The sequence below is a fragment of the Indicator indicator genome, chromosome 7, assembly GCF_027791375.1.
Source record: "Indicator indicator isolate 239-I01 chromosome 7, UM_Iind_1.1, whole genome shotgun sequence".
Taxonomy (NCBI): Eukaryota; Metazoa; Chordata; class Aves; order Piciformes; family Indicatoridae; genus Indicator; species Indicator indicator.
This window is the reverse complement of record NC_072016.1, coordinates 39186806-39210615: the sequence shown is the minus strand read 5'-3', so window position 1 is coordinate 39210615 and position 23810 is coordinate 39186806. Positions and strand designations below refer to the sequence as shown.

At 46.9% G+C, this 23810-nt stretch overlaps 1 protein-coding gene across 2 annotated transcripts in view; it reads right to left on the bottom strand.

Annotated features, from left to right (window-relative positions):
• Positions 1 to 23810, bottom strand: part of PCDH15 (protocadherin related 15) — a 320955-nt gene that overhangs the window by 204593 nt on the left and 92552 nt on the right. For both annotated transcript variants that reach the window (XM_054382646.1, XM_054382647.1), the window contains 2 exons: positions 18632 to 18792; positions 11873 to 12028 (listed from right to left, as the gene is read on the bottom strand). In XM_054382646.1, coding sequence (XP_054238621.1) covers positions 11873 to 12028; positions 18632 to 18792 — 317 coding nt within the window. The remainder of the gene's footprint in view (positions 1 to 11872; positions 12029 to 18631; positions 18793 to 23810) is intronic.

The window sequence follows — 23810 nt, the reverse complement described above, 5'->3', positions numbered from 1 at the left end:
GAGGGGACTTGCAGAACCACCCTGGGCAACCTGTTCCAGGGTCTCCCACCGTCACTGTCAAGAATTTCCTCGTAATCTCCAGTCTAAATCTCCTCCCTTCCAGCTCAAAGCTGTTGGCCCATGACCTAGCACTGCAAGTCCTTGTAAAAAGTCCCTCTCCAGCTTTCCTGTAGGCCCCTTTCAGGTACTGGAGTACCCAAAGTTTTGGACATGGAATTCACAAGAGACCCACTGACTCCTCTTTCCTCCAAATTCTACATAAGGTCGTTGCACATCTTTAAACCCATAGGGTCTAAAAAGGATTGAAATGCTGCAAAATGCAGCAAAAAGGACAAAAAGGCATTCAAATGCTTATTGAAAACATGGATGCTGTTTCACTCTCTTATTTTGTAGTTCACACTGAAACAAAAATCATTAACTGCTCATTTCCTCCTATAGTCATAGTTCCTGGTCTTGTTATTTATAAAGCTGCTAATTATTTAATGACTGACAGCTCTTGGAGAAAATTTCAGGGCTGAGAATACTGCGTCTTTAAAACAAAACAAAAAATAAATTCAAAGCCTTTTTTTCCAGTTAAACAGGGGGGGTTTAATTTACAGTACTTTTTCACTACATCTATATTTTGCTACAAACTTGACTTGTTTACTATCAGTAAAGATAGGAGAAGTGGCACATGTAGGCGTAGGAAGTTGACTGTTCCCTTGTGCCTACTAATTGTGAGATGATTACCCTGCAGAGAGCCTCTGCCTTGTACCTGTAACGCAGCAGCAGCCTTTCAGGAATTCAGGAGAGGAAATAATTTTGGAAACACAAGCCTTGCCTGGCAGTGTGAAATCAGAGCCAGCTACCATAGACCATGGTGGAAGAGTTACTGCTTAACAGCAAAGTGCTGGGGAGAAGAGGCTTTCTCATGTTTTTGTAAGGAGAGAGAAGACCAAAGCAACCTGGAAAACTTAGCAATTCCAGAGCTGTTCTGAATATTTACAGAGGGTTTGTAGGTCTTTTCCCTGCCACCACCAGTGGGCTGCCACTGGCCAGCCACCAGCCCAGGTGCCCTCTCACCTTCCTTACCAGCACAGAGAAGGAAGAGTCATAGAACCACAGAATCATAGAATGCTGTGGGTTGGAAGGGAGCTCCACAGCTCCTCCAGCCCAACCGCCCTGCACTCAGCAGGGACATCCTCCACTAGAGCAGGTTGCCCACAGCCCTCTCCAGCCTCCCCTTGAAGAGCTCCAGGGCTGGGGCCCCAACCACCTCCCTGGGCCTCAGAGTGGTGTTGCAGTGTTCTGCTAATGAGAGTCCAGACAGGGAGATCATCTACGCCTTTCCCTCCTGTGCACCACAGCCTTGAACATTTCAGGTGCTGCCACTGACAGCCAGCTGTGGCTGGTGACACAGATGCCCTCAGCAGCCTCCCCCATCCCACTCCCTCACCCTGAGCCTCAGCTTCACTCCCTCACCCCCACCCCCTCTCCTCCTCACCCTTTCCCCTCACTCCTCGCCGCCCTTTCCCCTTCTCTGTTCCCCTGACCCCGAGGGGCTGTGCCCTGTGTGCTGGCGCCTTGGAACCGGCCGGAACCAGCCCCGCGCAGCCCGGGGCAGCTTGGCCTTCCCTCAGCGAGGCCTGGGCCCGGCCTGGGCACACACAGCCAGGCCAAGGCTGACTGAAAGAGTTCAAACAATTCAGCACAGCCTCATACAACTGCTTCAGCTGGAAAAGGCTTCTGAAATGGAGTCCGACTCTCGTCCTGACACCACCATGGCCACCAAACCCTGTCCCCAGCTGCCATGGCCACACCTTTCTGGAACACCTCCAGCCATGGGATTCCACCACCTCCCCAGGGAGCCTGTTCCGGTCCCTGACCACTCTTGCAGCAAAGAAGTTTTTCCTCATATCCAACCTAAAGCTCTCCTGGCACAACTTCAGGCCATTTCCTCTCATCCTATCAGCTGATACTAGGGAAAGGAGACCAACCCCACCTCACTGTAGCCTCCTCTCAGGAGCTGTAGAGAGCAATGAGGTCTCCCTCAGCCTCCTCTTCTCCACCCCAACCCCCCCAGCTCCCTCAGCTGCTCCTCCCTCCCCAGCCCTCTTCTCCAGACTCTTCCCCAGACACACTGCCCCTCAATGGCCTCCCAGGAGTGAGTGGTGCAGAGCTGAACCCAGTGGTTGAGGTGTGACCACACCAGTGCTGAGGACAGGACTCTTCCTCTTGCTCTCGTGATAACCTTGATTCATCCTCACCATTTGCAAGACAAATTATCTTTTTTTTTTTTTTCTTTTTATGTACAGGGGTAGCTGATACTGGCACAGACTGGGGTGCAGCTGCCATGTCTGCTGGTGGGGCCTGAGTAGCCACAGTGCCTGCTGGTCTGCCCATGGGGCCAGAGACCTTCTCTGGTGCCAGAGTGCTCTCAACAATGATAAGAAGGGTTTGATAGGCATGGGCTAGGCCACAAGACATTGCAGCGATTTGTGTCTCTCAGGAAGCTCTGGGCTGATAACAGACTTTCCACAAGCATTTCACCAGCTTGCCAGGATTTTGGTCTTGCTCAGGGGTGAAATTCCAAAACACCTGAGGTAGTCACCAGCCTAAGCACTTGCCCATACTTGCCCTGCCCCTCATCATTATCCAGCCTTGGGTCAGATCTCAAGGTGGTATTCTTGGGAAAGATCTGCATCACTCTGGACAAAACCTGGCACAGCCAAGTGAGATTATACCTAAACCAAGTGAGGAGTAGAACAGCCATATAATAACCTGCTAGTCAGCTGCACAGCAACAGCTTTAATCCATTTCCCTCAGGTGATAAGCACCACTACAGGGAGCACATAAAGGGCCACAACACATCAGCCCCAGCCCTCCCCAGAAAACAAATGCATCAACCTAATGAACATACTGGGGGGGGGGGGGGGGAAGAAAAAGCATACAAAAAACTCTTAACAAGCTTTAATTGAATCCTTTCATTATCTTGCTTCTCATTATCCCAACACTCTCACTCCTGGCTGGCTTGCCAAAATAGTCTGTCCTGGTTAAGACAGCCTGCTTTTCGAGATTCATGTTGGGACACCAAAAATGGACTGTCCTGCTCTCCCACACCACCCCTCACACACAGACTGTCAGTAACACAGCAAAACTCTGGGCTGAATTTAATGAGCTGATTTTCTGTACAGTTACCTTGGCAAAGCAGAAGCCAGTGATGAAATGGTTCCCACTGCCCAAGCACACAGAAGCCAGCCCAGTGGAAAAGACCAACACCACAACCCCAGAAACCAGAAGCAGCAACTAGAATAGGAAGCTCCTCATGTTATAATCTGAACTTCAAGCCCTGTAATACTTCGCTCCAGTCAGCACTTTCATTTTGTAGCTGGCATGACAGCAGCATGGGATTGAATATCATCAGCAGATCCAGCTCCAACCCATGACGTCCTGTCACATCAGAACAGCTTGAGAGCTGACAGTCACCCAGGGAGCTTACAGCAGCAGGTTGCCCAGGATCACAATGGCCAGGGGACTTGGAACATCTCCAGAGAGGCAGACTCCATCACCACTCTGGGCAGCCTGCTCCAGGGATCCAGTGCCCTCCCACCAAAAAGTTTCTCCTCCTGTCTAGGTGGAACCTCGTGGGTTCCAGTTTGTCCCCATTGCCCCTTGTCCCATTGCTAAGCACCACTGAAAGGAGTCTGTCCCCATCCTCTTGTGCCTCCCCCTGTTCCCCACCATCCCAGCTCTTACTGAGCATTGAGAAGATCCTCTCTCAGACTGCTCTTCTTGAGCCCCATGACTTTCAGTCTTTCCTCCTCATAGAAATGTTTAGTTGCCTCAGCATCTTTGGAGCCTCCAGTAGACTCTCCAATAGCTCCCTGGAGAAGCCACAACAGGACCCAATACTCCAGATTCAGCCTCAAGTAGGACATAATAGAGGTGGAAGGGGACCTTCCTTGATCTGATGGCCACACCAGGAGACCATTGGCTGCCTTCTGCTGACTGCAGGGAGGTCAGACTAGATAACCTTTGGAGCTCCCTTCTGGCCTGGACCATTGATTCTATGATTCTTGGTCAGGAGGGCACATTGCTAGCTCATGAGGAACTTGTTCACCAGCACTCCCAGGTCCTTCTCTGCAGAACTGCTTTCCAGCAGGTCAACCCCTCACCTGTACTGGTGCAGGGGGTCCTTCCCTCCTAGATGCAAGACCTCAAAAGGTTCCTGAAGTTGAGGAAGGGCTGGACCTGCACAAGTGCTCACAGCTGAAGGATGCTGAGAGCTGCACTGACTTTCAGAAGCACAGGAATGCTTGGTTTGCTCTTAATTCAGCCAGCAGCTCTGCTTGGCAATAGCTATTTGCTCTGTTCCACTGAGAGCAGCTGTGTCGGGGCCCTGACAAGGTGAAGATAAATGATGTCTAACATAAAAAGGCTCCAGCATAGTAAAGCACATTATTAAGTGATAACAAAGGAGACAGTTGTAAAACTGAAACAGCAGTAAACACCAGAATGACAATTGCATGCTCTTACAGTACAAGGCTAAAGCTAATGTCTTGCATCCAAAATAAGCAACTGGAGATGTGTAGAGACCTTCATGAACCCAATATGCAGGTTTCCATTTTATCTACATTTTCTTTTGTGCAATATAAATGATTTTAGAAAGAATATTGAAACAAAAATCCCCTGCCACTCTCTCTTTCTAAGCTTTAGGAGAAAAATTATCTCCTTTCACTCCACTTTCCATCCTGCCAAAGATCATGGAATGATAGAGTCATTTCACTTGGAAGAAACCTCTGAGTCCAACCATCAACCCAAAACCATCATGGCCATTTAAACCATGTCCCAAAGTGCCCTGTCTGCACATTTCTTGAATGCCTCCAGGGACAATGATTCCACCACCTCCCTGAGCAGCCTGTCCCAATCCCTAACCACTTTTGCAGCAAAGAAATTTTTCCTAACATCCAGTCTAAATCTCCTCTGGCACAATTTCAGGCCATCACCTCTCATTCTGTCATATGATACTAGAAAGAAGAGACCAACCCCCACCTCGCTCCAACCTCCTTTCAAGGAGTTGTAGAGAGTAAGAAGGTCTCCCTTCAGTCTCCTCCAGATTAAAGAATCCCAGTTCCCTCAGCCACTGTCCTCTAGATCCTTCAAAGCTCACATTAGAATTTACTGCACCCCTTGATCTTGAGCAAGATCTAAACTCCACTTCTAATCCCTTGATTAGCATTCAATCCTGCACAGTGTTTCTACACTGAGATCTCAACACTCCAACGACTGTTAGCCAGGACTTTGTGATATTTACACTTGGTGAGGGCTTTCTGACAGACTGCTCTCATCACTTCATTGTTGGAACAGTCAGGAGGAACCTGATCTCTACAGCCCCACCTGTCTCCTTCCATTAGTAGGTGTGATTAACATTGTAATGTGCATTCCTGGACACTTCCTGGGCTCCAGATAAACATGTACCAGGAGTAATTAACTTTGGGACACAGCTGTGAACTGTGTGTGCCCCTGGCCAGGTTTGGATATGCCCCATCCCATAGGTGCAGTTATCAGGGTTCTGTGTTACCAAAGGGCATTAACTGTCTTGGGACAGTACTTAAACCAGCCAAGAAGGCAGGCAGCTTGCCTTGTGCTCACCCAGACAGCAATGAGAGCCAAATGCTGCCTGAGTAGCAGCTGAGAACCTGCTCTAGCAGACCAACAACTTCACCCAGGGCTTGCACCTGGACCAAGGCAGAAAGGGGAAAAGCTCCAACGGAATTAAATCCCAGAAGAGGCTACAGCTCAGTGACTGGGCATGACAAGAGAGAGGCCCTTAGCCCTCTCTGAGCCAAGGGCAAGCTCCAGACTATGAACTGAGCACAAGAGAGAGTCCCCCTAGCCCTCTCTAAGCCAAGGACTGCTCAAATTATAGCCACAGCATGTGGGAAGATACCAGACAGAGGAGTAAGTGGTGAGTCCCTGGCCAATCTGCCACAGAATCCCATTGGTGGGAAACCACAGATAACAGCACCTGTAAGTCCAGTTTGAATTGCTGTATTGGAAAGGTTAGATCTGTGCTTAAATCATTTAATTGTCTTTAGATGTGGAGTATAAACCCCACAACCAAATAATTGAACCTGTGACTACATTTTGTAAACAAGTTATAGTGGTGTTTGAAGAGACCACTGCCCAAGATATTACTTATAAAATATATATAAGATACATTTTTATTACAATGTAGCAACAGAATTCAAAATGGGAGAAGCTCAATTTAGATTACACATTAGGACAAAATTATTCCTCATGAAGCTGATGAGGTTGCCCAAAGAAGTTGTGGAGGCTCCAAGCCTAGAAGTGTTCAAAGCCAGGCTGGATGAGGCTCTGAGCAACTTGGTCTAGTAGGAGGTGTCCCTGCTTGTGGCAGGGAGGCTGGAACTAGATGTTAAGGTTCCTCCCAACCCAAACTACTCTGTGATTTTATGCTCTTAAACTTTAGTATCTCCTACAGAAAGGGACAGATGTTGTAAATCTTACTTCAGGCAAGATAAAACTTTAGGAGTCATAAAGCAAATAATTCTGTGAGTGTTAGAGACAACCTGAAGATAATAATCTGTGGGAATTCAATGTGGTGAAAAAGAAGCAGGATGGCAAGAAACAAGTAAGACTTCCAAAGAATGCAATTAAACAAATCGAGAGGAAATTCACACAATAAATCTCATTCTTCCCCAGCCAACAGCTCTACTGCTGAAAAATTTCCTCCAACATGATTTATGCCCATAGAAAGTCTAGGTGCAGACAGGAAAGTTCAATGCTTCCATAAACCATTTTGGAAATAAATTTTCTTATTATTGCCTATTTACAAAGTTGGAAATGAATAATTTTTCACTGTGGCCCTCAAGAGCAGAGCAAAGCAACATTTCCAGTTAATCATTCTGAGATAGGACTCTTTTGATGATGTCTACCTGCAGAGATTAATTATTTCAATACCACAAGGGAAAAAAAAATATGAATAATTACATCAGAAGATATGAAAATTCAGCATAAGTTCTAATTCTCAGCAGCCCAAACCCAGAGTTTTAAAGGTGACTGGAGTTTACAAGAAACAGACTTAGCTTGCAAAGGATTCCCATCTCTGCCAGTTCGGGGGTGGGGGGGGGGAAATAAATAAACCCAAATCAAAACCCAAATCAACCCTAAAATTTAGGCTTATAGCAGCTATAAGGTTATTTGTGTTTAATGAAGCAATAATTATTTCAAACTGTATTCAACCACTACTTCTACCACTGCCATTCAATCCAACCATAATCTGTCATTAAATTCTCCTGAGGTTACCACCTCCTCTGTAGGACTCAGGCAAAGCTCAGGGAAAAACTCCAAGGCAGTCTTATAAAGCCCAGACAATGCAGAATTAGAGTTGGATTTAGCAGAGAGATTGGAAATTAGAAAGGAATTCTTTACACTGAGGGTGGGGAGACACAGGAAGAAGTTGCCCAGGGAGGTTCTGGATGTCCCCTCCCTGGAAGTGTTGAAGTCCAGGCTGGATGAGGTCTTGAGCAAGCTGGGCTGGTGGGAGGTGTCCCTGCCCATGGCAGGGGGTTGGAATTGGATGATCTTTAAGGTCCCTTCCAACCAAACCATTCTATGATTCCATGAAAATTCTTTCAGATGTGTTTACCACAAAGCACAGACAACCACAGTTGTGCCTCAGCATGACCAGACTTTAGTTTCAAGTCCTTGTATTAGGTTACAGACATTTCAAATCCTCATGGCAGTAACTGAGTTGCCTAATTCTTCTGAATTTCAGCCTAACTGCATAGAATCAGAGAATGGGTTGGGTTGCAAGGAACCTTAAAGATCATCCAGTTCCAACTCCTCTGCCACGGGCAGGGACACCTCCCACCAGACCAGATTGCTCAAGGCCTCATCCAGCCTGGCCTTGAACACCTCCAAGGAGGGGGCACCCACAACCTCCATGGGCAACCTGTTCCAGTGTCTCACCACCCTCACTGTCAAGAATTTCTTCCTAATCTCCAGTCTAAATCTTCCCTCTTCCAGCTTAATACCCTACAATAACTTGTACCTTGAAGTTGCTAATAGTCAAATTTAGCCATGGGTTGATGTCATTTTGTCAGGATTTTTCTCCAAACTAATGATGACATGACATTTTCATAAAAATAAAAATACAGGAGAAACAAACCAAAGGAAATAAACCCAATGAATGCTTCTGATTATCATAAAAACCATTAACATCAACCTTGACTTCTTTTTATGAGGAGATTGATAATGATGTGGCTAGCAGTTGGATTTCCTTTTGGCCAAGACATTCATGTTCTTTGTCTTGAAAAAGCAGTAGAGAGAGAAAGGGAAACCTGCTCCTAAATGGTAGCAGCTCTGTAAAGAGCTTCTGCCCTTGTGCTTCACTAAACTTTTGGTGATGCTGGAGCCTTCTAAGGACTAAGACAGTGGTCCCAGCCTGGCTAGTATGGATGTCCAAGCAGGAAGGGGGAGAAGAAATAGGAAAAAAATCCCCAAAACAAGCAAGAGGAAAACAGAGAGACAAAACTCTGAAGCCCTACACTGCTTACAGGGCAGAGGCACTGGGCAGGTTATGACATGAAGATCTGGTGGAAGGTGTCCCTGCTCGTGGCAGGAGGGTTGGAAATAGATGATATTTAAGGTCCCTTCCAACCCAAACCATCCTATGAAAGGAGCCCATTTCTGTCCTAGTGCTTGCACAGACTCTGTGCTCTCTACCTCTGTGGTAGCAGCAGCCTAAGAGTAATGATCAGCTTAGCTCCTTCAGATGTCAGAAGAGCACTTAAGGAGTTGTCTGAATGATATCCCCAATCTCTTTCAGAATCCAAACAATTATAAAAAGTCAACAGCTTAATTCCAACCTCACTTCCTTGACTAGAGCTGATTTACAAAACAGCAGTTAAAGGGCAGCAGATGGCTATTTGGTGGCTGCATTAGCCATGACTGCTGAGGACCAGAAAGAATGGAGATTATTTACCTTTAAATATACACACAAGTGTGCACAGAAATCTCTATCTGCAAGCACATGCATGTAGTGTGAGAGTTTTTCCTATCAACTAACTATTTAGCTATTTAGTTTATAAATCATAGAGCCACAGAATGGTTTGGGTTGGAAGGGACCTTCAAGATCATCTAGTTCCATCGCCTTTGCTAACCCATCAAGTACAAAAGTTGAGATACTTTTTGGTATGAACCAGAACAGACACTACCTTCATAAATCCACCTCATCCTAAGCCTTCTGGAAAAACATGGGTTTAATTTTAAACCACCCCTTGCCCCATCTTCAACCACCCCTTGCCCCATCTTCAACTACCCCTTGCCCATCTTCAGCCACCCCTTGCCCCATCTTCAACCACCCCTTGCCCCATCTTCAACTACCCCTTGCCCATCTTCAGCCACCCCTTGCTCCATCTTCAGCCACCCCTTGTCCCATCCTAACCCCTGTCTTTGTGTGCAGATGGAAAAGCCACACATGAAACTAGGATCTCTGCTGGTACTATAATTCTCCTTAGCTTCTTTCCCAGCTTAATTTGAATATGTTGTGGACAGCTCAACTATAAAGAACACTCAACATAAATCCCATTCTATGTCTCCAAACTATAATCTTTACCCCTTGACATTTCTGAAACTGAAAAGCCACCAAATAAAGGAAATTCTAGCTGCAGTTACTTGTCTCATCTGGCAGGGGGCCAATAATTATATAATAGTTTTTACTTCTTGGAAGAATCTTAGCCCTAGGCTTAATAAAAACCATTTTTGGAGTAATTGCGAGGCTGAGACATGTGCCCAGGACTTCCTTACAGTAGATGTATATAGAATCATAGAATTGTTTTGGTTAGAAAAGACCTTTAAGATCATTGAATCCAACTACCAACCTAAGACCATGGCCATTAAACCATGTCTCCAAGTGCAATGTCCACACATTTTTTGAATGCCTCCAGGGGCAGTGACTCCACCACCTCCCTGGGCAACCTGTTGCAGTCTCTGAGCCCTCTTCACAGAAAATAAATTTTTCCTCATCTCTGACCTAAACCTACCTGCAAAACTTCAATCCACTCCCTCTCAATCTGCCACGTGATACTGGGGAGAAGAGATGAAGCCCCCCCCTGCTCCAACCTCCTTTCAGGGAGTTGTAGAGAACAGGGAGGTCTCCCCTCAGCCTCCTCATCTCCAGACAAAAGAATCACCAGTTCTCCCAGCAGCACCTTGCCAGCCCTGTTCTCCAGACCCCTCACCAGCTTCACTGCCCTGGTCCAGCACCAAAATGTCCTTCTTGTAGTAAGGAGCCCCAAACTGAACCAAGTTCACAAGGAGCACACTGACAAGCTGCTTATGCAGGAGTTGTTAATCCATCTGCACCTAAGCACAGGATTTAACAGTCCATGGGGAATCACAGAATCATGGAATTGCCAGGGTTGGAAGGGACCTCAAGGATCATCCAGTTCCAATCCCCCTGCCATGGGCAGGGACACCTCACACTAGATCAGGTTGCTCACAGCCACATCCAGCCTGGCCTTAAAACCTCTAGGGATGGGGTTGCCACCACCTGCCTGGGCAACCTGTTCCAGTGTCTCATCACCCTCATGGGGACAGCTTCTTCTTACATCCAATCTGAATCTCCCCACTTCTGTTTTTGCTCCATTCCCCCCCAGTCCTATCACTCCTTGACACCCTAAGAAGTTCCTTTCCCAGCTTTCTTGTAGCCCCCTTCAGATACTAGAAGGCCACATCAAGGTCTCCTCAGAGCCTTCTCCTCTCCAGACTGCACAGCCTCATCTCTCTCAGCCTGCCCTCATAGGAGAGGAGCTCCAGCCCTCTGCTCATCCTTGTGGCCCTTCTCTGAACACCTTCCAGCACCCTCCAGATCCTTCTTGTACTAGGGCTCCAGAAATGGATGCAGTACTCCAGGTGGGGTCTCACAAGAGTGGAGTAGAGGGAGAAAATGCCACTTAAAGTTTTGTCCAAGCACCAGTGACTCTATCAGGGCTCTAAAGCCACAGTGCTTGTGGCCTTCATCTCACACAGGGCAGCAGAGAGAAGAAATTACCCAGAACGACCTTGTAAAGCACCTGAATGGGTCAGTCCTCAGATTGACACAGACCAAAGTTCCTGGCTCAACCATGTAGGAGATACTTGTGATGCTCACATGTAGCTGCAAATAATAACATCTGCTTCTCACTTGAGTTGCTTTGTTACTTACAGAAGAAAAAAATCCTGTGTTACAGTTTACATGGAAACTAAACCCAGAAGACCAGAAGCAATTAAAAAACAACCACAAACCCCTCATTCCCCTGCGTTCCTGCAGAGAAACTCACTGGAGGCTGTGCCAATTACTAGCAGAAAAAAACCCCAAACCCTATCATTAAAAAAATATAATCACTCACTAAAATCTTTGAGGAAGACTGAGATGCTTTGTGAACTGGTTTGTTTTTTTTTTTTTTTAAGGAGAGCATGAACCCACTGGGTACTGCTGAAGGGCCCAGTGGGGCCGGGTCAGAAGCTGGAACAGTGATAAAATGGAACAAAGCAGCTAATTAAATCAGGACTGCCACTGGTGGAAAGAGCAAGGCTGCATTTTGCCCAGTAATAATGGGAATAAATGATCAACACATTGCTGGATGGCTGAATATAAATAATATGAAATGCTACCTTTTTCTTGACCTTAAAGATCATCTAGTTCCAAGCTCCCTGCCATGGGCAGGGACACCTCCTACTAAAGCTGGTTGCTCAAGGCCCCATCCAACCTGGCTTTGAACACTTCCAGGGCTGGAGCCTCCACAAGTGAGACAGAAGTGAAGTTGGCATTTATCAATGACACTACAGACAAGAGAGCAAGGCAAAGGGGGTGAGTGGTTCTGACCTCGTTTACCGCCACGTAGTATCGCTGCTGCTGGAACTGGGGCGAGTTATCGTTCCTGTCTCTCACCACAATCCGCACTTCGTGGTTGATGATGGTGCCAACCTTTTTGTTGACACACTGCACTTGCACCACAATGGACTGAATGGACACTGGGGGCTGGAAATGAAAACACAGTTTTACAGTTAACACTCAAATCCTGAACCCACAGTTAAATTGCAGCTGATGGTCATAGGATTGATTTGGTTGGCAAAGACCTCTAAGATCATCAAGTCCAACTGACAGCCCGAGAACACCACGGCCATGAAAACCATCTCCCCAGGTGCCATGTCTACACATTTCTTAAACACCCCCAAGAATGGTGACTCCACCACCTCCCTGGGCAGCCTGTTCTAATCCCTGACCACTCTTGCAGCAAAGAAATTTTCCCAATCTCCAACCTAACCCTCCCCTGGCACAATTTCAGGTCATTTCCTCTCATTCTATCACCTGAGACTAAGGAGAAGAGGCCAATCCTCACTTCACTCCAGCCTCCTTTCAGAGAGTTGTAGAGAGCAATGAGGTCTCCCCTCCACCTCCTCTTCTCCAGACTAAACAATCCCAGTTCCCCCAGCTGCTCCTCACCGGCCCTGTTCTCCAGACCATTCCCCAGCTTTGTTGTCCTTCTCTGGACACACTCCAGCACCTCAGTGTCCTTCTTGGAGTGAGGGGCCCAAAACTGAACCCAGTGTTTGAGATGCTTCCTTACCAATGCTGAGTACTGGGCAATAATCACTGCCCTGCTCCTGCTGGCCACACCATTGCTGATGCAGGCCAGGATGCTGGTGGCCTTCTTGGCCACCTGGGCACACAGCAGGCTGTCAACCAGCACCCCTAGGTCCTCTTCTGCCTGGCAACTCTCCAGCCATTCTTCTCCAAGCCTGCTCAGGTTCATGTTGCTCAGATTCACTCACAGCTTATCATCCTGCCTGTGTTATGCTAACTTGTTCAATGACTGGAATAAAAACCTTTTCTGAGAGCACCCTGACTACAAGTCATGCTGGTAATATTTCAAGCAGACTTAAACATCTTAAAGCTGCATTTTGCAGAGCCACCTTTGTCAGCTCTATGTTCTAACACCAAAATAAAAATCCCCAGCACGATTTGCCCTTCACACTTCCCCCAAGAACAGCAACAAAACCCCCACCACATCTTCTGAACACTTTCTGCTTATTGAAAGACACATAGGAAATGTCACACATTTTAACCTTCAGATTATTCTGATTGGAATTGAAAGGTCAAGTCAGAAATCAATTCAATGTGCTACCCCTTACATTTACCAAGTAATTTTGAAACAACTTGGTCACCTTTAAGTGTAGACAATCCAGAGTCCAGTTGGTTTTACTCCAGTGAACATCATAATATTGAAATAAAAGCTCCCAACCTTGATGAATGGGTAAAGAAATTGAAGCTTGACAGGCTACCCTGATTTACCTGAGTTAATAAAGCACTTCCCAGGCAAACAAAACAAAAGGCACCTTTGGCTGGCATGGAAATTCACAAGACTGCCATGGAAATGCAGCATTCCAGCGTGACTTCCATTCACCCCTCCCTGGAGGTGTTCAAGACCAGTTTGGACAAGGCCTTGAGCAACCTGGTCTAGTGGAAGGTGCCCCTGCCCATGATGGGAGGGGTATTGGAACTAGAGAATCTTTAAGGCCCCTTCCAACCCATTCTATGATGCACTGTGCTGCCCACATGGCAAATGCCAGTTGAAGCAACAGCCTGGCATATAAAATCCTGCCTGCATGATTGTGTATCTAACACTGAGCAGAGAGTGAGTGAGAAAGCATGGGAAGGGACAAAAGGAAGAATTTCTCTATTTAGGTACCTCAAATTCTTAAGATGATAAACAAGTCAAAACAGAATTTGAAGCTGCCTCCACCATGCTCCTCTGCACAGTGAACACAATCAGGGTTTGGTACTGATATTCTGAGACAATTACACTATAATCATATCTCTAGGTAATTATCATAGAATGGTTTGAAGGGACCTTAAAGATCATCTAGTTCCAAGCCCCAAGTCATGGGCAGGGACCTACCCTCTAAATAGATCAACCAGGCTGCCCAAGACCCCATCCAGCCTGGCCTTCAACACCTCCAGGGAGAAGGCATCTACAGCCTCCCTGGGCTACCTGTTCCAGTGCCTCCTCACCCTCACTCTCACGAATTTCTTCCTAATCTGCAGTCTAAATCTCAGCTCTTCCACATCAAAGCCATTGTCCCTTGTCCTATCACTTACAAGCCCTTAAAAAACATCCCTCCCCAGCTTTCTTGTAGGCCCCCTTCAAGTACTGGAAGGCTGCTCTAAGGCCTCCCTGGAGCCTTCTCTTCTCCAGACTGAACAGCCCCAATGCTCTCAGCCTGTCCCCATCACAAAGGTGCTGCAGGCCTCTGATCATCTTTGTGGCCTCATCTGGACCCACTCCAACAGTTCCATATCCTTCTGGTGCTGGGGGCACTAGCACAGGATGCACTGCTCCAGATGGGGGTCTCATGATAGCAGAGTCAAAGGGGAGAATCATCTCATTCATAGCTGCTGGTCTCACTTTTGATGCAGCCCAGGATACTGTTGGCTTTCACTCATTCCAAGTGCTACAATTTCTTTGATCAATTGATTGATTCTTTTCCCAGTTGCTATGCTGAATTTCAGAACCATATTGTCTTTGTTACCCTTCAGACTTCAGGAGTAATCAGCTTTTAAAGACTCAGCACACTTGGGGAAAGAAGGAGGCTTCATGTTGATATCTTACCTGGAAGCTTTTTTCTTACATACACATTTCCCCTCAACTTTCTCCATCCAGTGTGAGCTTTTAACTAAAAGTCAATTCTCTTTGCTGCAAAAATCTGCAGCCAGCTCTGATGAGCTTCTACTTTTATCAGTAGAACTTCTAACACAGGCAGGAACATATCAAGCATCACTTGCCTCTTAAGCCTCTAAAGCCTCTAACATTATAGTCTGCATTTATTTTTTTAAGCTGCCATTCTTTGCAGAAGATCCAAGGATTTTTAGGCTTGCTCTAAAGCTTCAAAGGCTTCTGAGCTCATCTGTAGTTATTAGCAATGCCCAAGAAAAACATCATTAGTTGTTATCATATCATTATCAAACGTTTTGGGCTGGAAGCAGCATTTAAAGATCATCCAGTCCAACCCCTCTGCAGTCAGCAGGGACTTCTTCATTTAGAACATGTGGCTCAGAGCCCATTCAACCTGCTCTAGAAAGTTTCCAAGGATGGGGCATCTACCACCTCTCTGGGCAACCTGGGCCAGCATCTTACCACCCTCATCATTAAAAAAAATACTTATCTTAGGGTCATAGAATAGATTCATACAATCACTGAGGTTGGAAAAGACCAGACCTCCAAGTTCCACTGCCAGCCCAACACCACCATGCCCACTAAACCATTTCTACACATTTTTGAACACCTCCAGGGATGGGGACTGCACCACCTCCCTGGGCAGCCTGTTCCAATCCCAAATCATTCTTGCAGCAAAGAAATTTTTTCTAATGTCCAACCTAACCCTCTCCTGGGCAGCCTGCCCCAGGGCTCCAGCACCCTCACAGCAATGAAGTTCTTCATCATGTTCAGATGGAACCTCCTGGGTGCCAGCTGATGCTCCTTATCCCTTTTTCCTGTCACTGGGCATCACTGAAAAGAGTCTGGTCCCATCCTCTTGACCCACCAAGGCTTTTCCTCCCACGTCCTTTCTGCTGTGTTTTGAGCTGCATCCCTTTGCTTCACCTATGCAGACAGCTGGTGAATTAACACTAAATGAGGAGCAGCTGAATTCCATTAGCTCTTTGAGACTAAAAAATGCAAATGAAGAAATATTTGCATGTTGTTTCAGGTACTCCTGCACAGATCTCAAAACACAGGGAGCAGACAAATTAATCTATCAAGCTAATACAAAACAAACTTCCACACACTCCAAGGAGAACTCTTCATCTTTGAAGCACTTTTTCCTTGTTAATTACAGCCACTTTGGAGGCAATTTTCCTTTCAGATCCTGAGGAACAGCAGCAATGTTCCACACTGTAAGAAAACCTCTCCATTTCCCAAGTGTTTCTCTGCAATGAGATTAACCCAGGTGAGAACATCCTTGTTTATTTTGTGCTTTCCATCTATCTTTTGACAAAAGAAAAAAAAAAAAAAAACACACAAGCTTAGCCTGCCAGCATTGCTGTAATGTTATTAGGAACAAGCAGACCACACAGATTTTCTGCTGCCTTAAAGAAAGAATCTAAAGCAGCACAGTCTTGGAATCACACAGAGTCACAGAATGCATTGGGTTGGAAGAGACCCTCAAATGTCATCTTGTCCAACTCCCCTGCAGTCAGCAGGGACATCTCCAAGTAAATCAGGCTGCCCAGGGCCACACTGAATCTGATCATGAATATCTCCAGGGATGGAGCCTCAACCACACCTCTTGATAACCTGCTACAGTATTTCACCACTCTCATTATACAGAACTCCCTCCTAATATTCAACCTAAATCTACCCTGTTCCAGTTTCAAACCACTGCCCCTCATACTATCACTACAATCCCTTCTAAACAGTCCCTCCCCAGCTTTCCTGTAGCCCCCTTCAGCTACTGAAATGCAGAAGGCCTCCCTGGAGCCTTCCCTCCTCCAGGCTGAACAGCCTCTACTCAGCCTGTCCTCATAGCAGAGGTGTTCCAGTCCTCTGATCATCTTGGTGGCCTCCCTCTGGACCCACTCCAGCAGGTCCATGTCCTTCTTGAGTTGGGGGCAATTCTCAGTTGAATACATCAAGCTTTGTAAATTAATTGTATTATTCACCAATTTGTTGCTTTCTCTTCCATCTCAGAAGTCCAGATTCACAACTGGAGTAGGCTCCTAGTGTCATGGGACAGAAGTGAAGAGCAATTTTTCCAGACAAAAGCAGCAAACAAGATGAAAAGTTTCTTTGATTCAGCAAATAAGCCAAGTTTGGTATATTTCTGCCAACTCACACATCTGTTTGTTTGGGGTTTAGGGTTGTGTTCATCTACTTCCATATGTGGTCAAGTCCTAACAAAGAATCAGATTAACTTGGTTCACATCCGTCTGGGGACAAAACACAGATGCAGCAAGTGCATCCTAGCAGGTCTTGTGTTTACAGGCTTTCTGTGAGCAGACACACAGCGATGAAACAGGCAATGGAACAGGCTGCCCAGGGAGGTGGTGGAGTCGCCATTACTGGAGGTGTTCAAGAAATATGTGGACGTGGCACTTTGGGCCATGGTTGGGTGGCCATGGTGGTCTTAGGTTGATGGCTGGACTCAATTTCACCTAGGCTGGGGCAACCCTCAGTATCAATCCAGGCTATGGGATGATGAGAGTGAGAGCAGCCCTGCAGAAAAGGGTTTTGGGGGTGCTGGTGGATGAGAAGCTGACCATGAGCCATTAATGTGCACAAGGGAAGTTCTTCTACCTCTCTACTCTGCCCTGCTGAGACCACTCCTGCAATACTGTGACCAGTTTTGGGCTCCCCAGTTCAAGAGAGACAGAGACCTGCTGGAGAGAGTCCAATGGAGAGCCATGATTAGGGAACTTGAGCATCTCCCCTATGAAGAGAGACTGAGAGCCCTGGGGCTGTTTAGTCTGGAGAAGAGAAGACTGAGAGGGGATCTGATCAATGTCTATCAATAGCTGAGGGGTGGGTGTCAAGTGGAGGGGGCCAGGCTCTGTTGGGTGGTTCACAGTGACAGGACAAGGAACAATGGGTTTAAACTTGAACATAGAAGATTTCACCTGAACATGAGGAGAAACTTCTTTCCAGTGAGGGTGACAGAGCCCTGGAACAGGCTGCCCAGGGGGGTTGTGGAGTCTCTTTCTCTGGAGCCTTTCAAAACCCACCTGGATGTATTTCTGTGTGGACTACCCTAAGTGATCCTGCTCTGGCAGGGGGGTTGGACCTGATGATCTCTTGAGGTCCCTTCCCTCTGATATACTGTGAGACTGTGAGACTTGCAGCCCAGAATCATAGAACCAGTCAGGGTTGGAAGGGACCACAAGGATCATCTAGTTCCAGAAGGCCAACTGCATCTCAGGCTGCATCAAAAGAAGCGTGGCCAGCAGGTTAAGAAAGGTGATTCTGCTACTCTGGTGAGATGTCACCTGGAGTACTATGCCCAGCTATGAGACCCCCAACACAAGAGGGACACAGCTGTGCTGGAGCTGGTCCAGAGGAGGGCCATGAAGATAATGAGAAGGCTGGAGCACCTCTGCTATGAAGACAGGCTGAGAGTTGGTTCTGTTGGTTCTGGAGAAGAGAAAGCTGCGGGGAGACCTTAGAGCAGCCTTTCATCTGAATGGGACCTTCAGGAAGGCTGGGGAAGGACTGTTTAGAAGGGCTTGTAGAGATAGGATGAGGGGCAGTGGTTTGAAACTGGAGCAGGGCAGATTTAGGTTGTTTACATTAGGAAATAGTTCTGTACAATGAGAATGGTGAAATACTGGAACAGGTGGCCAAGAGGTGTGATTGAATCCCCATCCCTGGAGATATTCAAGGTCAAGCCAGATCAGGCCCTGGGCAGCCTGATGTAGTTGGAGATGTCCCTGCTCACTGCAGGGAAGTTGGACAAGATGACCTTTGAGGGTCCCTTCCAACCCAGTGCAATCTGTGATTCTTAGAGGTTTTTCCCAACCAAAACAATTCTGTGATGCTATGATTGAAGTCATAGCTATGAGGAGAAAACAAAGAGCCACCCCCAAACTTACATCTCTGTCCAGAACTCGGCCAGTGCTATTCAGGTATAACCTCTGGCTGATAGGATCGAGGATCACCCAGTAATCCACATTGTCCTTTAGGGAGAGTTCAATGGTGGGGTCTGGCCCTCCTGCTGTCCCCTTGATCAGCATACTGTCAACCAGGATGGTGCCTGCAAAAACAGTAAACACAGGAGGAAGAAGTTGATGTGGGCATTGACATTTTTGATGTACTTTATCCCAACTGCAACGCTAAAAGCTCTGCTTTCCACCTTGGGTTTCTGGTGGTTTATGTTTTGAGTGATGTTTAAAAAGCCTGAACCTTATTATCTGTAATGAAAAACTGCCTCTGACACCAAAGCTATTTCAGACAATTCCAGCAGAAGCACTTGCAATGCACAATAATTTAAATTGATGATGAGACCCATCACACACAGCTATCTATTTAACACTAGGAGTTTGTTTTCCACCGGGCAATCACCACCCAATCTCACCCCAAACAAATGAATGCACTGAAATATAACAAGCCAAACAAGAATACATTTTCTACAAGCAAGACTGACACATCAAGGTGAGGGAAAGAAACCAAACAACAACAACAACAAAAAAAAAAACAAACCCACCCCCCCAGAACAGTTACATAAAGCTCTCCAGGTAATGAGAGGTTTTATGCCTTAAGTTGCTCTGCAACAGGAAAGCAAACTGCATCTATCCAACCTTACCAGGCTGGAGAGATGGACCGAGGTCAAGGGCATGAGACTGAACAAGTCTGAGTGCCAGGTTCTACACATTGGCCACAACAACTCCATGCAGTGCCACAGGCTGGGGACAGAGTGGCTGAGAGCAGCCAGGCAGAAAGGGATCTGAGGGGACTGGTGGACAGCAGCTGAAGAGGAGCCAGCAGTGTGCCCAGGTGGCCAAGAAGGCCAATGGCATCCTGGCCTGCATCAGGAAGAGTGTGGCCAGCAGGAGCAGGGAACTCATCCTGCCCTGTGCTCAGCACTGGTTAGACCACACCTTGAGTGCTGTGTCCAGTTCTGGGCCCCTCAGTTTAAGAAAGATGTTGAGATGCTGGAAGGTGTCCAGAGAAGGGTAAGAAAGCTGAGGAGGAGTCTGGAGCAGAGGCTGAGGGAGCTGGGGGTGTTCAGCCTGGAGAAGAGGAGGCTCAGGGGAAACCTCATTGATCTCTACAGCTCCCTGAAAGGAGGTTGCAGCCAGGTGGGGGTTGGTCTCTTCTCCCAGGCAAGCAGTGACAGAAGGAGAGAACACGGTCTCAAGCAGCACCAGGGGAGTTTTGGGCTGGATGTTAGGAAGAAATTCTGCACAGAAAGAGTGATGGGCCATTGGAATGTGCTGCCCAGGGAGGTGGTGGAGACACCCTCCCTGGAAGTGTTTAAAAAAAGACTGGACTGAGGCACTTGGTTCCATGGGTTAGTTGATTAGATGGTGTTGGGTGATAGGTTGGGCTTGATGGTCTCAAAGGTCTTTTCCAACCTGGTTAATTCTGTGATTATGTGAAAACTAAGTCTGCCAAAACAAGGGTAGTACTTAATTAGGACCTATTTAATTATTTCAACATATTTAACCTATTTTTCTTCTTGTCTTGTCCTATCAGTTGGAAGCCTCACCCACAAGCTCTGCCAGTTCACAGCACACAATTTCCTGTGTAAAACACTTCAACTTACTTTCCAAATGCCAAACATTTGTAACCACCCCACAGGCTGTGACCCAGTGACTCAAATTTGCCAGCGTGGTGTTTAGAAGACACCTCTCCAAGATTTCAGGGGTTTTATTTCTGAAGAATTAACACCACCCAGAGCTTTCTTCACACTGAAATATTCAAACAACTGATCTCTGCTGAAGTTCATCAGCAGTTAAGAAGAAAAACCTGTGAAAGACACCAGCTGCAAAGCATTTAAATTAGTCACAAACACTTACCATAGAATCATCTGGGTTGGAAGGGACCTCCAAAGCTCATCCACCAGTCCAATCCCCCTGCACTCAGCAGGGGCATCCTCAACTACATCAGGTTGCCCAGAGCCCTGTCCAGCCTCACTTTGAATATCCAAGGGAAGGTGCCTCAACCACCTCCCTGGGCAACCTCTTGCAGAGTTCCACCACCCTCATGGTGCAGAACTTGTTCCTAACACCCAATCTAAATCTGCTCTGCTCTAGTTTGAAGCCACTGCCCCTTGTCCTATCACTGCAGGCCTTTGTAAACAGTCACTCTCCATTGCAGCCTTCTTGCAGTCCCTTTCAAGTACTGGAAGGTCACAACTAGGTCTTCCTGGAGCCTTCTCTCCTCCAGGCTGAACACCCCCAGCTCCCTCAGCCTGTCCTCATAGCAGAGCTGCTCCAACCCCCGATCGTTTTCATGGACCCACTCTGGACCCACTCCCTCAGGTCCATGTCCTTCCCATATTGAGGGCTCCAGAGCTGCACACAGCACTCCAGGTGAGGTCTCCCCAGAGCAGAGCAAAGTGGCAGAATCACCTCTCTGAATCTCTGGCAGTGATGCTTTGGATGCAGCCCAGGATGCCACTGGCCTTCTGTGCTGCAAGCTCACACTGCCTGCTCATATTCAGCTGCTTGTCCACCAGCACCCCCAAGTCCTTTTCCTCCTGTAACCTTGTCTATTGAGGGCCCAAATAATTAATTACAAAGTGCAGAATAAAGTTTCTTTACACTTTGATTTGATGGCAACAGAGGCTCTATACAAACGCAGCCATAAGCAGGGAGAGGTTCTGAGTTGGGATAATACTTTTCCTGGATAAATCAGCAAAACTCATTACTGCTCTCAAGCACAGCACACTGTTTTACAGCCCTGGTACTACCACAGCTAGCTTCCAATCCCACACCTCTAGATGCTTAAGCCATTGTGCCATATAAAGAGTGTTTGTTTCTCCTCTTAGAAAATTGGTTAAAACGATCAAGATCGCCCTGCAATGAAAACTGATCCCTGCTTTAAACAACACCCACCCCTGATGAATAAAACCCAATGCTGGCAGGTCCTGAGTGAAGTGACAGTAGTGAAGGGCAATCACTTTTGGACTTGGCAGTCTCACTGCCTGTACAGAAATCCAGCATGCCCAAGGCTAAAGCAATTAGTCTGACCTTTGTGGCAGAGCTCTGACTGCAAACAGATTAACCTGTGGGGCCACGTCCCTGTGAGGGTGGCTGTCACCCTTTGGTCAGCTGCACACAAGTAACCAGAGGTAAAAAACACACGCAGGGGGGAAAACAAATACCTCAAAGGCACACAGCAACCTCTCACAGCACAGTGTGCATTTGGAAGTGGCAAGACACAAGGGCCTTAATGCCAGAAGCACTTCCCATGTGGGAAGGATTGCAAAAGTATCATTTCAGACTGCAACACCTGCTTAAAGAAGGAAGTGCTGAAAACCAAGTCAGCAGTGGTTGTAGCACTGTCCTTATGGTGGACTGCAACAGATACTTTACTACCTGGCATTCGCAGGCAGCTTTGGTTTGGTGTAAGGAACCTACACAATGATTTGGTGCAAGGAGACTTCATCCACCCTTGTCAGGTTTCTAGAATGATAGAATACTTCTGCTTGGAAAAAAACCTCCAAGATCATTGAGTCCAACCCTTTGACCTAAGACCACCATAGCCCATCATGTCCCAAAGTGCCATGGCCACACATTCCTTGAACACCTCCAGGGGTGGGGACTCTACCACCTCCCTGTGGTGGGCAGCCTGTTCCAGTCCCTGATCACTCTTGCAGCAAAGAAGTCTTTCCTAATCTTCGACCTAAGCCTCCCCTGGCACCATTTAAGGCCATTTCCTCTTGTTCTGTCACCTGATGCTAAGGAGAAGAGGCTGACCCCCACCTGGCTCCAATCTCCTTTCAGAGAGTTGTAGAGAGCAATGAGGTCTCCCCTAAGCCTTCTCTTCTCTAAGCTAAACAACCCCAGGTCCCTCAGCCACTCCTCATAACTGACTACTGCCAATCTCAGCATCCTGTAAGGGCTGAAGTTCTCCAACAACTTCATTTTTAAATGAACCTGAGAATAAATGATTGCAATTACACACTGAAAAAAATATTTGACTTAAACTCCTGGTGTGATGATGACTTTGATACAGTCTCTGACAAACCCTAGCTACCTGACTGTCCTCATTGCTTTGACTTCTGCATCCCACTCAACATTCCTACCCTTCTCAGCTGCTTGATTCAACACAGCACTTCTGCTGGCTTTGTTTGCAGACACTGATTCTTTTGTTCCTAATAACTGACTGCTTTTCCTTCAGATAGTCAAGAGGTACCTGCATTATCTCTTCAAGAGACAGCAGTTTGCAAAGAAGTCTTTTAATAGCCATCCTTTGAGTAATCATCTTCTAATTTACAAAGAATCTGACACTGTTGGTCCTTTCTCCCCTTTTAGATAGCTCTCATTTTGCTCCTCATATCCTGCTTCTGTCCATGGCCTAAAAGGAGGCAACCTACTAACAACACATCTGAAGACACACAGCTGGATGTGACTGCAGCACTTTGTCAGGTAACTCTCCACACATATGAGCACAACAGCAAACACATCCCCAGGGGCAGGACTGGATCCAGTTTTGTTCAAAACCTTCATCAAGCTGTGTGGTGCAGCAGACATGCAGGTAGGGATGCCCTCCAGAGAGACAAGGAGGAATGGGTTTGAGCTGGAAGAGGGGAGATTTAGGCTGAAGATGAGGAAGAAATTCTTTGCAGTGAGGGTGGGGAGACACTGGAACAGGTTGCCCAGGAGGTTGTGGATGCCCCCTCCCTGGAGATGCTCAAGGCCAGGCTGGATGAGCCCTTAAGCAACCTGGGCTAGTGGGAGGTGGCTCTGCCCATTGCAGGGGGTTGGAACTAGACAACTTTTAAGGTCCTTTCCAACCCATTGTATGAATCTATGGTATTGGAGCTTGCTGGAATGATTCAACAAATAGCTTCAAACCAAGACAACAACAATAAGAATTAGAGAGATGTTCTAACGTGCTAGCAATGATTTTACACTTGGCTATGGCTTTGGGAGGAATCCAGACACTGAAAATCTTCATTAGGCTGAAGTAAGAGGGGAGGGTTTGTCTGTCCAGAGGTGAGCTTTCTATGGGAAGGGCATCATAACACTCAGACGCCAGAGCCATGAGAGAGAGAATTTGCAGTCTCTGCTCTAAAGACAGTAGAGAGGCAGTGAGGACTCA